At 28.0% G+C, this 15,041-nt stretch overlaps 1 protein-coding gene and 1 long non-coding RNA gene across 5 annotated transcripts in view; one reads left to right on the top strand and one right to left on the bottom strand.

The window, feature by feature from the left end:
- LOC142322482 (uncharacterized) overlaps positions 1-10,730 on the top strand; it is a 41,615-nt gene extending 30,885 nt beyond the window's left edge. Inside the window, exons 1-3 of one of the 3 annotated variants that reach the window (XR_012755883.1) lie at positions 1,773-1,862; positions 3,330-3,584; positions 10,591-10,730. This is a non-coding gene — a long non-coding RNA (uncharacterized LOC142322482). Of the gene's footprint in view, positions 1-1,772; positions 1,921-3,329; positions 3,585-10,590 lie in introns of those variants that run through there. The other 2 variants (XR_012755884.1, XR_012755885.1) reach the window with 2 other exon arrangements.
- The window catches only part of LOC142322478 (EF-hand calcium-binding domain-containing protein 4A-like), a 159,567-nt gene that overhangs the window by 55,830 nt on the left and 88,696 nt on the right, over positions 1-15,041 (bottom strand). The window contains exon 2 of one of the 2 annotated variants that reach the window (XM_075361601.1): positions 10,625-10,736. In XM_075361601.1, the coding sequence (XP_075217716.1) occupies positions 10,625-10,736 (112 nt within the window). Of the gene's footprint in view, positions 1-2,171; positions 2,377-10,624; positions 10,737-15,041 lie in introns of those variants that run through there. The other variant, XM_075361603.1, reaches the window with a different exon arrangement.

Below are 15,041 nucleotides of genomic sequence, written 5' to 3'. Positions count from 1 at the left end.
TGTCTTGAGATTGAAAAAACTTAAGTATTCAATCTTAAACAAAAAAAACGTAATTTAAAATAAATTTGATTGTCTGTCAAGAAAAATGAATAATTTGAATAATTAAAATTCTGACCTGCATGTGAATTTCCAATACGGAATCAGTTTTGAAATAAAATATATAACATCTACCTCATATGAACTACTGCCACATTAAGATATCAGAAATAACATATAGTTAAGGTTGAGTGGCTCTGTTAAAATGGTCTGCAGTTCAGTTGGATATTTTTAGATGTCATAATTATTTTGTAATGAATAAAAGTTTACCTTTAGGAGGCTCTAAGGCCATTCTTTGGTGTCCTTTTTAGTTGCTGGTGGAAAAGCTATTTTAGTTTAGAAGATATTTGATCGCATCAATGCGAAACCTTAAATTTACTCTTCCTATCATTGCTAAATAAACTCTGATTTCTGAGCAATTGTGAGCAGAATGGTACCCAGCGAGGATCTTGAAATATTTCTTTACTAGTTTTTTTCTTCACTAGTTTTTTTCTTCTTTAATGGTACACTACCTCTGGAGACAGACTGCAACTTTCTTATTATACACCCTTTTCCCTACATTAGATTGCTTTTTCCCCTTATGATGTTATGCTAAGTGGGTTTCAGCTGAATGGCTGCTGGATTTGAGCTAAGGATGTAGATACAATAGAAAAACTGTGCCCATGGTATTTGTCCAGTTTGGTGTGAGAAACTACAAACTTGAAAATTATATTTCCTATCTGACAGTTAAAAAATGCAAATTTCAGCTGAGGCATTCAACAGGTAAAGGTGGACCTTTTAAGTCCTCTTTATATGTGTATTATATATAATATATGATATATTTTCCTGAAAATTCAAATGTCATTAACATACTTACTACTGTATTAATTGATCTCAAAATAATATTGTAAAGAACAAACACCATATACAGTTATAGAAAGATCTAATAAAATTCTAATAGTTAACTTTTGCAATTCCCGTGTCATTTTCAATTGTTCGAAGATTACTATGAATAAATTGTTGGTATTTCAAAATAAATGGACTGCACATATTTAATGTGAAATAATACAAGTAATCTTAACATGAACACATCTTACACATAAACATAATGATGTGGGATTCTATGAAAGTTAACTATTGGAATTTTATTAGATCTTTCTATATCTATGTATGGTGTTTATTCTTTAAAATATTATTTTGAAATATTATATATATATATATATATATAAAACATAAAATAATATAAATCATCATTTTTCCGAAATGAAAACAAATTGTTTTTTAAAAATTACTTTATCTTTCTCTCTGATGTGACATGAAGTGACATTATTATTAAACACATTTCATTTCGACAGGAAAATCTGTAAATTAATGCATTCACCTTCCTTGTATTGAATGTACAAAATGCTTAGAAAAATGGAAAAGGCAGACATAGGGTTAGTATGTCTTAATTTTAAGGTTAAATATATTCAAAATTTAATAAAAGTAGTTAATAAATTATTTTTTAAATAAATTTTAATGTAGTTAATGAAGTATATTGATATTGTATTAATAATAATATTTTCTGGTATGAAAATAGGCTGAATTTAAATATGAGTAACCACTTGAAGAACAAAAAAAGGCTTTAAAATTTGCTGTAGCTATTGGTTAGAAATAAATAATAATACTTAGAGATTCCAGTATTCCATAAAAAATGGTTTTATTCATTTTGCTTGACGTATAAAAATTTTAGTAAGTTGGTATCAACATATCATGTATGTATGTCAATCAATAGTAAAGTTTGGTTTGACATTATTAAGGATTCATTTCCAGTGTTTTTGTCTTCACACAGAAGTAAAAAATATAAGGTAATTTTAATCGTATTTTTGGCTTATTAATTTTAAAAAAGAAAAACATGTAGACTCGGTAAGTAATTTTATAATATCTTATTACATTAGTATATATAGTGGATACTAATATATATATAATTAAAATTAAAATGGAGTAATAATATTATTCATATTTTATACACATTAGAAACCTTTTATTATTTTTTTATTTATAACTACAAACCTATCCTAGATTTTCACTAATTTAAAACAAAAATAAGTACATTCATAGAGTTAGGTTAATGATGTAAGATTTTAAATTGTATTTAAAATTAATAAATAACTTACATGTATGTTTGCCATTTTTATTCCTACGATTTTTAATAATTGTTTGAAGATTATTGTGAATAAATTGTTGGTATTTAGAAATAAATGGACTGCACATATTTAAAGTGAAATAATACAAGTAATCTTAATGTGAGCACATCTTACACGTACACATCCTATTAATGTTATGCTGCATGCAAGCCTAAATAAAACAATTAAACCTTACTTGAATAACTATTCATATTAGACTCTGTTTGTATAGTACTGAAACATAATATATTACTACAGATGGCATTATAAATGCAATTATATTGAAAGAACAATAAAAATTTCACTTAATGACTCAGTGCAGTTTTACTGCTGTTTAACTTTTTATTAGCAATATCATTATTTCTGTTAATTAATTATAATGAAAGATAAGAAAGTTAATTATTTTAAATATAAATATCATTAAAAAAATAATTACATTAGTAATTAAAGTAAAAATATTTCTGCAACCAGGTGTTAAATAAAAATAAAAATATGGAATGTAAATAAATAAAAAAAACTGCCTTAAAAATATACTTTAAAAAGTAAAGGTAATACTATTCCATTCTTTCTCAAATTTACCTTTTTGAAGTGTAGTAAATTAAAAACAAACGACTAATAGTTCAGCACAAAAAACATAATATACTATTCCTTTCTTTGTCTCTTCACAAAATTATTATTCTTTAAAAAAGAATTCAATAGTATTATTTTTATTTTTTTAGTTAGTTTTCTTGTCTTTTTAAATAGTTTAAGAAATAACTTTTAAAAGCCTTTATTTTCTGCAATTCCATTTATTTTTACATCATTTTGTTTAATAATTTTCATTAATGTCTTCTGAGTTGTGCTTTATTTTGTAATTATTTATTAATTCTTTACCGTCACACATTTAATTTACCATTTTTTCGTTCATTTATAATTTTTAAATATTAATATGAACTTTAACTTTTTTAATTTTATAACTGTGTTCTTTGTGATGCTGTTCTGAACAAAATTTTTATCATTGAGCCATCCAGGTAAATGCTGGAACAATTTCTGTTTTGTTACCTATAGTATACTAAACCTACTCTTTTCTGATATGGTCTATACAGTGTATTATTATTATTTATTGAACAGAATTATTTATTTATTTTAAGTATGAATGTTGATTCTTAGGTGCTGTAACCAAAAACATTGTAGGTGATCTGACATGAGCTACGAACTCCTGAAACTGGCATAGCGTATTGCTGAGATGGATAGCTTTACTAAGGAAAGTGAGGAATCAAATGGTCTCTTTGGCTTTCTTTACTGACAAATAGACTGTTTGGTGCACATTGCCATGCTATGCCCACTGAAAAACAGATGTTGAGCTCTAAAAAAATTCATATGAATGTGCAAAATGCTCAGAAAAATGGAAAAGGCAGACGTAAGGTTAGTGTTTTAATTTTAAGGTTAAATATATTCAAAATCTATTAAAAGTAGTTAATAAATTATTTTTAAAATAAATGTATTTTTTAATAATGTAGTTAATGAAGTATATTGATATTTTCTGCTATGAAAATAGGCTGAATTTAAATAGGAGTATAACCACTTCAAGAACAAAAGAAAGTTATAAAATTTGCTGTAACTATTAGTTAGAAATACATAATAATATTCAGGGGTTCCAATGCTCCATAAGAAATGGTTTTATTCATTTTGCTTGACGTTTAAAAATTTTAGTAAGTTGGTATCAACATATCATGTACATATATCAATCAAAAGTAAAGTGGACTGCACATATTTAATGTAAAATAATACAAGTAATCTTGGTGAACACATCTTAACGTACACATGATGTGGGATTCTGTGAAAGTTAACTATTTTAATTTTGTTAAATCTTTCTATAACTGTGTATGGTGTTTATGGTTTTTAGTATTATTTTGAAATATGATATATATATATGTATATTTATATTTATACATGTAAAACATTAAAAAATGATATAAATCATTTGGTTTAGTTTCTGGAAGAAACTTATTATAATATTAACAGGGGGTTAATATTAATATTATAATATTAACTTATTATAATATTAATATTATAATATAATAATTTTATTCTTCATAAAATAAAAATAAAAATCATCAAAATCAGTATGTTTTATTGTGAGAAGCTTGAACATTATGAATAAAAAAAAGAAACAAAAACTAAAAAATACAAAATTAAAACTGAGAAATGTCTCCTTTTTTTAAGACTGGTTAAAAAAATTGTCATTAAAGTTAGTCAATAGTTAGGTAGTTATTTACAGGTTATTTACAATATAGGTCAAGGTAAAAAAAAAAAAAAACGTAACTCATCAAGTTTACAATTTAATACTCATCCTTATAATAAAAGTAAGTACTGTATTCTGTTACTTTTAGTAAATATTAACATTAAAGCAATAACTATAAATTATCATGTTATGTAATACGATATATGTCGCTCATATTAATTTATCATGGTATAATAAAATCTTTTCTTTAAATAAAAAAAGTAAAAAAAAGCATGTTGTAAAATGAAATAACATTTAAGAAATTACAAAGAAAAAAAATTTGTCAAAATTTAGCTTAATTCTTATTGCATGGGTCAAAGTAGAATATTGTTTAATGTTGACTAAATATTTTTTGTAACCTTGAATATATTTAAACATGTGTTTCAATGAGGAAAATAAAGCAGTGCTTAAATGATGGATATAATAACTAAGAATATGCCAGGATTTGGACCTGAGCTGTTTAAAACTGGTTACCTTTGAACAAACTGCCTATCCAAATTATTCCTTCTAGAGGATCTACCGTAGATGGTTGAGTGCTTATAATTTATTTCTGTTTACCTATTTTATTTGAAAAATTTTTATTCCTTGTGTATAAATAAAAATCATTAAACAATGATGTTTGTTAAATAAACATCATTGTTTAATGATGTTTATTTAACAAACTTTCTTCACAGACAAATGAGGTTGAGTACTTTAGATTAAAAATTTTTAATTAAAAAGCCCTGGTGCCATAATTATACTGGTTGAAGGCAACTTGACATGAGTCACTAATAATTCTTGAAAATGATGTACCCATTCTCAAGAACAACAAATATTCCATACCAAGCTTTTTAGAAATGTGAGAAGGAAATAAGTATTCCATTCTTTGCCTTCTTGTTCAGCTGAATAGGTTGTTGTATATTAATATGCCAAGCCCACAGAAATGGTGTTGATATTCTAACTGTACAAGCCTCCTATTCACTTTGTTCACCACAGGGGCTGGCTGTTTAGTGAATATTACTCTTAGAGAAATTAATTCTTAATGATGTTGCTTGCACTTCAGGTGCTTCTCATGAGACTTATCCGTAAGAAAAACAAGGACAAGTAGTCTAAAGCAACAAATTAATGCATCTACTTTGTTATGAAACAGCGAGTTCTACTGATATAACTCAGTAAGGGAAGTTTAGTATACCAGTTAAGTTTTAATTATTATAATATATATAATAAAATCATGTATAACATCACTTCTGTAACATCCCCCTCGTCTTGTGATGCTTCTGGTTGCCACACACCCCTCCCTATTCCTAGTCCTGATGGACTTTAACGAGAATCACTTCTGTAACAACTGTAATTGGATAACTGTAGACTGTAACAATTAAATTCGGCTATCACTTTAATATTCCGTTAGTTTAACTCCATTTAACTATTAGCTAATCTGTAAAATTTGGGGTATACAAGAAGATGGGGAAACAAGATTTTACAAGCCTGGGGTGCCTGTGTTTGTGATGAGACCGTCAGTCTCATTCAAAGCGACACATCGCAAAATTCTGTCGATTAATTTATCAATCCAAGCTCGCAGGCCACGAAGCCAATTTCAACAGCTTTTTGTTAACCTGACCTAATTTACTTACTTTGTTTTCGCTGCCAAGCATTTAATTTCCTTTTTTTATTAATTTTAATTCACTAGAACTAAATTGAGCTAAACAGAATTAGCGTCTACCTAAGGACATTATATTTTGTTAGAAACAAGTATAAAGTGAAAAAAATAATGTTTTTTTTTCTGGCCGAGATCGAAACAAAAAAAATCCAGATTATGATAGTCATGAACTTTCAGATTTATTACTAGTATTAAATATTTTTAAAATGCCATTACTGATTTGGCATTTCAGTCACATCTGTAAAATATTGCAGTATTTCTCAGTACATTAATACAATAACATTTACATTTATTTAAATCACTTTTTATTGTTCGTAGTTTGTAAAATGTATATGTAAATTAATATTTTCAACATTTAACAGTTGGACAGAGTGTTTAACGATGTTTTTATCAAACAATTAAAATATTACAGTAAATACTTAGTTACAAATAATAATATTTAATTCCTGTATGTGTGAACCATAAAATTAACAGACCGAACATAAGTGGTTTGCACATCGTATTTTAAATTATTTGAATAGTTTGCTCAATTTCAAACAATTTTAGCAAAACTGACAGAAAAGTATGTACTCAATCTATGCTTTAAGCCTAAGGGGTGACCAAAGCTAATTCGGTTATCAAAAATAAAACAAGAAAAATAGCTGAAATAAAATTATTATTTAAATACATCTATGAACTACATCATATTTATTAGTAGTAAATAAAAAGTTTTGATCGTATCTAATCGCCTAAGTAATAAACTTATAGTAAATGAAGAAATTTTTAGAAAAACATTATCAACTAAATAAAAAAACTGCAGATTGAAAGGATGGAAGTTCTCATCCTAATTAATGCAAGAAATAATATTTAAATATAGACCCGTTGCGTCTATAGTAATAACTTTACTATGTGGACGACACTTAAGTTCAAAGAAATTTCATACAATAAACTCAAGAATAACCAATATTATAACAATACAAAAGTACACACAACAGTTTATATCATCACCTACCTCACGTATTGAGCTTATATGTTAATCTGCTTTTTGATGCTGAAAACGAATATAAACTCAGAATCTTTCTATCACCCACCATTTTTGAAAAATTTTTAAATTTTAATTAAAGGATTGTTTCATTTTTCAACGTATAGTTAGCATTAATGTGCATAGTATAAAGCTAGAGAAACATTAAAAAAAATTTTTTTGTCTAACAGTGTAATCCTGATCTTTTGTTATATTTATAGCAATCATAATTAATTTTAATAAGCATTTCATATAATTATTATATCTACACTCAAAAATACTAATTAAATTCAATTACAGTAGTATAGTGATTTGGAGTTGAAAAAAACCCCTCAATTATATTTTACGATCGCGTGATAGAATATACATTAATGATAACGGTTGTATTAACTCGAAAATTCTGCGATTTTATTAGATGATAAGTTCTCTTTAAACGATCTATCGATTTTGTTCGGAACAAAATCAAATACTCTCTTAATAAGAGCTTAGGTAGTCATCATTATTAAATATTTATGTATACTTATATTCCCGTCTAAAGTAAATTGTTATTTCTTGGGGCTACCTCAAAAACCGTTAGGGTTTTCAAGATTCAAAATTGGGTCGTCATTTCGTTGTTTAGCGCCCGTAAATATGTTTTTAAAGCTTTTATACTTTCCTCGAATGTTAAATTCACAGCGGTGCCTGCCTTGATATACTGCAAAGGTCAATGAAATATCTGTAACCTTACGACTGATTTTTATACAATTTTGTATGTTAATTTCAAATTTGACCCTCCGCTTTCTCTCTGTTAACCTTCACCAAAGATGATAAGTAGGATATAGTCCGACCAAGTTTCCTCTTTCTTACATACGTCATTGATTTCTTGTCTTCTCTTCTCTTATTCTTCTCTATATTTACTAATTTATTATTTTTCCATCTATTTCACTTTATCCATTTTTTTCAACGACCGCATTTTAAAACTACCCAAGTTTTATACTTATTTCTCACAGTCTACAACTCATTTCTGTAGTTAACTAACTTTATGTGAAACTAATCCTATTCTCAGTTCGCTCTCAAGATCTTTCAAGTTATCAGCAGCAACCGTTAACCTTTTCAAATGTTATTTTTCACATAGCCTTCTTAGTTAAGCCTCTGCATGGCTTCTATTGGGGATCACCAAATGATCTTATGACTTAAGTGGAGATAATTTAAATGACCTTACCTGTCCTTTCTTTTCTTCTTGCAACATACTAACAAACTTTTCTAGTCGACTCTCATCACTAATACTATATTATTATCTATTTACAATATATGGAAGTTTCTTTTTTGGTTACAAAGTTTTTTTGTACAAAGGCCCTCCTACCTTTGTATTAACCTACTTTTAATACTTTTCTTAAATTATAAGTTCCATTTCATAGTAGCAAAAAAATATAATTCCAATTTAGTATATGCTTATTAAAAAATAAGTTTCAACTATTTAAAAAAAAAAAAATAACTGGTTGTTTTGATATAAAATCCAAATCTTTAACAATAAAAATAGCAAAGACAAACACTCAATAACTGTGATCAAAAATTGAAAGTCAGTTCCTTCATCAGTGCAGTATCTGCCAGAACTGATGTTAATGGTACCCGTTTTAAAAATATTAGGAAATCCTTTTTATTAATAAGTAATCAAATAATGCATTCTTTGTCATGTTTGATCACTTAATGTATTTTTCAGTAAAATTTTGCACGTTTATACATTTTTTAAAAGATTATATTATTTTGATAGCGTGCCATTTAATATTTAAGCGTTTATAGTGTTCCTAGATTTCAACATGCTGTTCACCAAATTTCTTTATTCCTTTCTTTATGATGATGGTAATGCACTTGGAAATGTTTTCTAAAAAGAAGATGTTTCTACATTTCATTTATCATATTATTAATGTACAAACAGGTATTAAAGATTTATAACAAGAAAAGCAATATACAGAAAGCATAGCTAATAAAAAAGTAGGATATTTTTATAAAGCAAATTGTGGATAAGACAAGTTAAAATTAAAATACCGTATAATGTTAGGTCATTTTTTTTATAATTTAAAGGAAAATAAAAAGTTGTCAGGATTTTTTTTAGAAACGTAATCTAAGAACATTTTGTAAAAGAGTAGAAGTAATAGAAGGTCATCTACATTCATGTAATTTAAACCTGTATAGTTGTAATTATAGATGATAATTTGAAGTTTTTGTCTGTATAATAAAGTTAAAATAAGTAAATATTTTCAATTCACACTACGTAACGCAATTTTTCTGTATAATCTAATATTACAAACGTATAATCATTTTTTTTTGTTGATAATTTAATTTAATTTTTTTTTGTAAATCTCTTTCTTTTGTAATATCGAATAAAAAATTTCAACAATTAAAGTAGCTATATTTGAGAATCTTTTAGGATAATTCTGACTTTGGTAATGTCTGAGTTAAAAAATGTTGAATGTCAGTTGAATGCAAATAAATCAATTATTAATTTTTTTTTTATAAAAATTTACTATTCATAAAATATAAAAGTAGAGTAATTTCAAAATTTTTTATTAGTTGAAAATAGATTTACATGATTTACTGGTATCAAACAGAAATTTTTATCCTGAGAACTCGTTTTAATTTTTTCAAATGGTTCTAAGATGAAATATATTTTAGACAGAAATATAAGTAGGCTTAATAATAAATGCTTGACAGTGATTCCAAGATTAGAGGTAAATTAAAATGCTTCAAAGTGTCTTTATAAAGTTTCTATTAAATTTTTAAAATTTGGAAGATAATTTACTAGATTTTGATAAATTAACGGCAATGTAATTATCATATAATACCAAAATAAAATTAATTTATTTGTTAGGATCATATTTATTAACTGTCTCATGCAGAACATGACTTCTTTTTTTGAATCACGACAGTAATTAAAAAAACTATTAAATGAAAAATATGCTCTAAGATACAACATGCTTTCAGTTTAAGCTTTATTGCTAATCTAATAATGGTATTAGCTAATAATGATGGCAATAATAGTATTAACCTAATAATGGCAGAATAGATGAATAATGGCGGCAAATAGATGAAGAAAGAAGCATTTGGGAATATATAGTTAAAAGAAGAGACAGACTTATAGGCCACATACTAAGGCATCCTGGAATAGTCGCTTTAATATTGGAAGGACAGGTAGAAGGGAAAAATTGTGTAGGCAGGCCACGTTTGGAATATGTAAAACAAATTGTTAGGGATGTAGGATGTAGAGGGTATACTGAAATGAAATGACTAGCACTAGATAGGAAATCTTGGAGAGCTGCATCAAACCAGTCAAATGACTGACAACAAAAAAAAAGGCAGAATATTCGAATTGTCATCTCACTTCCTGATTTTTAAGTCAACAGAAATGCAACTAAATAAACACACATATATTTTGTGTATAAATATTATGTCTTTATATCTTTTATTAAAAAAATTATGAAATAAATTAGTATAAACAAAATCATAATAAAAACAAACTGAATTTCTTTTTCAGTTAACAATTAAAATGATTAACTTTGATTACATACTGAATCCAGCAAGAAATTGATCTACAGTGAGAAATCCAGTGGCACAAGCATCTAGTGATTCAAAAACAGCATCAAGTTGGTCTGCAGATAAGCTGACTTCTGGTCGAAAGCGCTGAAAAAAATATCAATGATTTATTTAATTATACAATTCCTTAAAATAATAAACAAACAACCAAACTGGTTCCAGTTAAGACATTTATTTTTGTAACTAATAAATATAATTAGTAAAATAAAAATATGTAAATAATAAATATCTGTTTAGTAGAATATTTCACAAAATATTCAAATTGAAGTTTTTCTTTATTTGTTACTTTTTAAACCTTCTCTACTACTAAAAGTTAATTGTGCAAGTTTGATCTGCTATAAATTGTCCAAATTCTAGCTGGTAGCTAAATCCGGGATGTTTGGTGCAGCAAGCATGATATTGCTTTTGTTAGTGATCGCCTAAACCAAACTGAACTTAAATGTAACATTAGATTTTAAATTGTATTTATTTTTCAGTAATTATCAGCAAGATTACCGACAGATTATTTAAATTACTTGTAGCCACCATTGATGATTAAAAATTAAATTAAAATTATTTTTATGTAAATAAAATTCTTTTAAATTTAAATTTGTTTTGATTTATCATTAAATTTATTAATTTTATGTAAATTTCACGCTGAATTAAGGGAAATATAATAATCATTAACAAAATAAAATTGTAATATTTTTACATTGTACACTATTTGTGGTGATGATTAAGTCATTAATACATCCACAAAATAATGATGTCATTTTGGTGTTGATTTACAGTTGTCTTGAAAAAAAGATACAAAAATGGGTACATTTATGGATTGGCAGAGTGTCTTTTATAATCGCAAATATCTTTTCAATATCCAGAAGTCTTACTTATGAATGATATGTATATAAAAAAACAGGTGAAAAGTTTTTGCTATCTTGATTCTACTATTATAGAAAGGGAAGTGCTATTATGCCCATGATGAAGTAATCTGAAAGTTGAACTCAGGCCAATTGGTATGATGGTTAGCAAGCTGGTTTCTATATAACGTTATTGCAGGTTCAATTCCCAGGAAGGTCTAATGTCTTTTCACCAGTCATTTTGTATATCTTTCATCTACCTTGTTAACAGCGGTGTAGCTAGATTGGTGCACTGCACCAAGACCGCTGAAATCAGGGGCCCTGAATGAGTACCCCAATAAAGGTGGGGTTCCTTTTTTTAAAATAAAATTTTGAAGGTATCCTGTGGTAAAAATGTTCTGTAAAAAGTTACATGTCAACCGAATATTTAATAAAGGTTATTCCTTATTGTTGCTGCAATTGCGTCTGTATATTTACATATTTCGCAGTCAGCTGAGCTACTTGCCTGACCACAATGTGCATGCGTTGTCGATGGCTCTAGCTTCCATGCCTACCAGCTCTAGAGGTTTTGTGTCACTACTTTCTTCAAGCCTATACAAGTCTGTCAATAATGTCAATGAATATTTGTGTATGCTGATGCATATGAATGAACTGTAACTTACCATTTGTAAATTGTTTGTTATTGATTGCAACTGCTTTTTAAAATGTATTTGTAATGAAGTAATGAAGCATATATATATATATATATATATATATATAACAGGCAAGAGAAGAAAAGAAAAGATGAACAAGCAGGTAAATGTTCTGGTTCTCTTTTGATGTGGTTGACCCAGCCTACTGCTACAAGTTTTGATAATATCACAGAAACTAATGATACTCTAACCAGTAAGAATTAATGCACATTTTTTTTTTGTCTTCAGTCATTTGACTGGTTTGCTGCAGCTCTCCAAGATTCCCTATCTAGTGCTAGTCGTTTCATTTCAGTATACCCTCTACATCCTACATCCCCAACAATTTGTTTTACATACTCCAAACGTGGCCTGCCTACACAATTTTTCACTTCTACCTGTCCTTCCAATATTAAAGCGACTATTCCAGGATGCCTTAGTATGTGGCCTATAAGTCTGTCTCTTCTTTTAACTATATTTTTCCAAATGCTTCTTTCTTCATCTATTTGCCGCAATACCTCTTCATTTGTCACTTTATCCATCCACCTGATTTTTAACATTCTCCTATTGCACCACATTTCAAAAGCTTCTAAACCTTTTCTTCTCAGTTACTCTGATCATCCAAGTTTCACTTCCACATAAAGCTATGCTCCAAACATATACTTTCAAAAATGCTTTTCTGATGTTTAAATTAATTTTTGATGTAAGCAAATTATATTTCTGACTGAAAGCTCATTTCATGTGTGCTATTTGGAATTTTACATTGTTCCTGTTTGTCCATTTTTAGTAATTCTACTTCCCAAATAAGAAAGTTCTTCTACCTCCATAGTTTTTTCTTGTCCTACTTTTATATTCACTTGAATATAAAAATAACTTTCTACTACTGAAATATAGTCGAAAGTAATGAAATTTCGACTACCTTTCATTACTTTCATTTTGTTGTTTATTTTCATGTGGTAGTTCTTGCGAAGGATGTCATCCATGCCATTCATTATTTCTTCTAAATCTTTTTTACTTTCAGCTAGAATTACTATATCATCAGCAAATTGTAGCATCTTTATCTTTTCATCTTGCACTGTTACTTTGGATCTAAATTGTTCTTTAACATCATTAACTGCTAGTTCTATGTAAAGATTAAAAAGCAGTGAAGATAGGAAACACCCTTGTTGGACTCCCTTTTTTATTACTGCTTTTTTATTATGCTCTTCGATTATTACCGTTGTTGTTTGGTTCCTGTAAGTGTTAGCAATCATTCTTCTATCTCTGTATTTGAACCCTACTTTATTTAAAATGCTGAACATTTTATTCCAGTCTATGTTATCGAATGCTATTTCTAGGTCTATAAATGTCATGTATGTTGGTTTGTTCTTCTTTAATCTTCCTTCTGCTATTAATCTGAGTGCTAAAATTGCTTCCCTTGTCCTTATACTTTTCCTGAAACCAAATTGGTCTTCTCCTAACACTTCTTCCACTCTCCTCTCAATTCTTCTGTACAGAATTCTAAGATTTTTTATGCTTGGCTAGTTAAGCTAATTGTTCTGTATTCTTCACATTTATGTGCTCCTGCTTACTTTGGTATCATGACTACAACACTCTTTTTGAAGTCTGATGGAACTTCCCCTCTTTCATAAATATTACACATCAGTTTGTATAATCTATCTATCACTTTTTCACCTGCACTGTGCAGTAATTCTGCAGGTATTCTGTGTATTCCAGGAGCCTTTCTGCCATTCAAATCTTTTAATGCTTTCTTAAATTCAGATCTCAGTACTGTTTTTCCCCTTTCATCCTCTTTAACTCTCTCTTCTTCCTCTATAACACCATTTTCTAATTCATTTCCTCCGTATAACTCTTCAATATATTCCACCCACCTATCATTCTTTTTTTTTGTATTATAAATCAGTTTACCGTCTTTATTTAACACATTATTAGATTTTAACTTATGTACCACAAAATTCTCCTTTACGTTTCTGTATGCTCCATCTATTTTATCAATTTCTCTTTCCACTTCTGAACACTTTTCTTTTGCTAATTTGCACTTCTTGTTTATAATACTTCTTAATCATTGATAATTCCTTTTACCATCTTCATCATTAGCATTCTCTTATACTTTGTAAGTTCATCTATCAGCTGCGATATATCCTCTGATATCCGAGGTTTTCTACCTGTTCTCCTTGTTCCGCCTAAGTTTGCTTCTGCTGATTTAAGAATTTCCTTTTTAGCATTCTCCCATTGTTCTTCTAAATTTGTGTACCTTATCTTTTTTACTCAGACCTCTTATAATGTTCTCCTCAAAAGTCTTCTTTACTTCCTCTTGCTCAAGCTTCTCTAAATTCTAGCAATTCATCTGACACCTTTTCTTTAGGTTTTTAAACCCCAGTCTATCTCATTATCACAAAATTATGGTACTATCAGTACCATAATATGGATATGCTTTGCAGTCGACGAATTGATTTCTAAATCTTTGCTTAACCATGATGTAATCTGTCTAATACCTTGCAGTATTACCTGGAATTTTTATGTGTGTATTCTTCTATTATGATTTTTAAATTGGGTGTTGACAATACTAAATTATACTTTGTGCAAAACTCAATAAGTCAGTCCCCTTTTTCATTCCTTTTGTCCAGTATGTATTCACCCACAACATTTCCTTCCTTGCCTTTTCCAATGCTTGCATTCCAATCTGCAACTATTATTAAATTTTCATCCCCTTTTATGTGTAAGTTACTTCATCAATTTCTTTGTATACACACTATCTCAACATCATCATGGGAACTTGTAGGCTTACAGACGTTAACAATTGTTGTCGCCTTAGGCTTTGATTTTATCCTAATTACAATGATTCTATTGCTAAGCTTTTTGAAATTTCTACTCTTTTCCCTATCTTC

The sequence above is a fragment of the Lycorma delicatula genome, chromosome 3 (genome assembly GCF_047948215.1).
Source record: "Lycorma delicatula isolate Av1 chromosome 3, ASM4794821v1, whole genome shotgun sequence".
NCBI lineage: Eukaryota > Metazoa > Arthropoda > Insecta > Hemiptera > Fulgoridae > Lycorma > Lycorma delicatula.
Note: the sequence above shows the minus strand (reverse complement) of the source record. Positions and strands in the feature narration are given on the sequence as shown.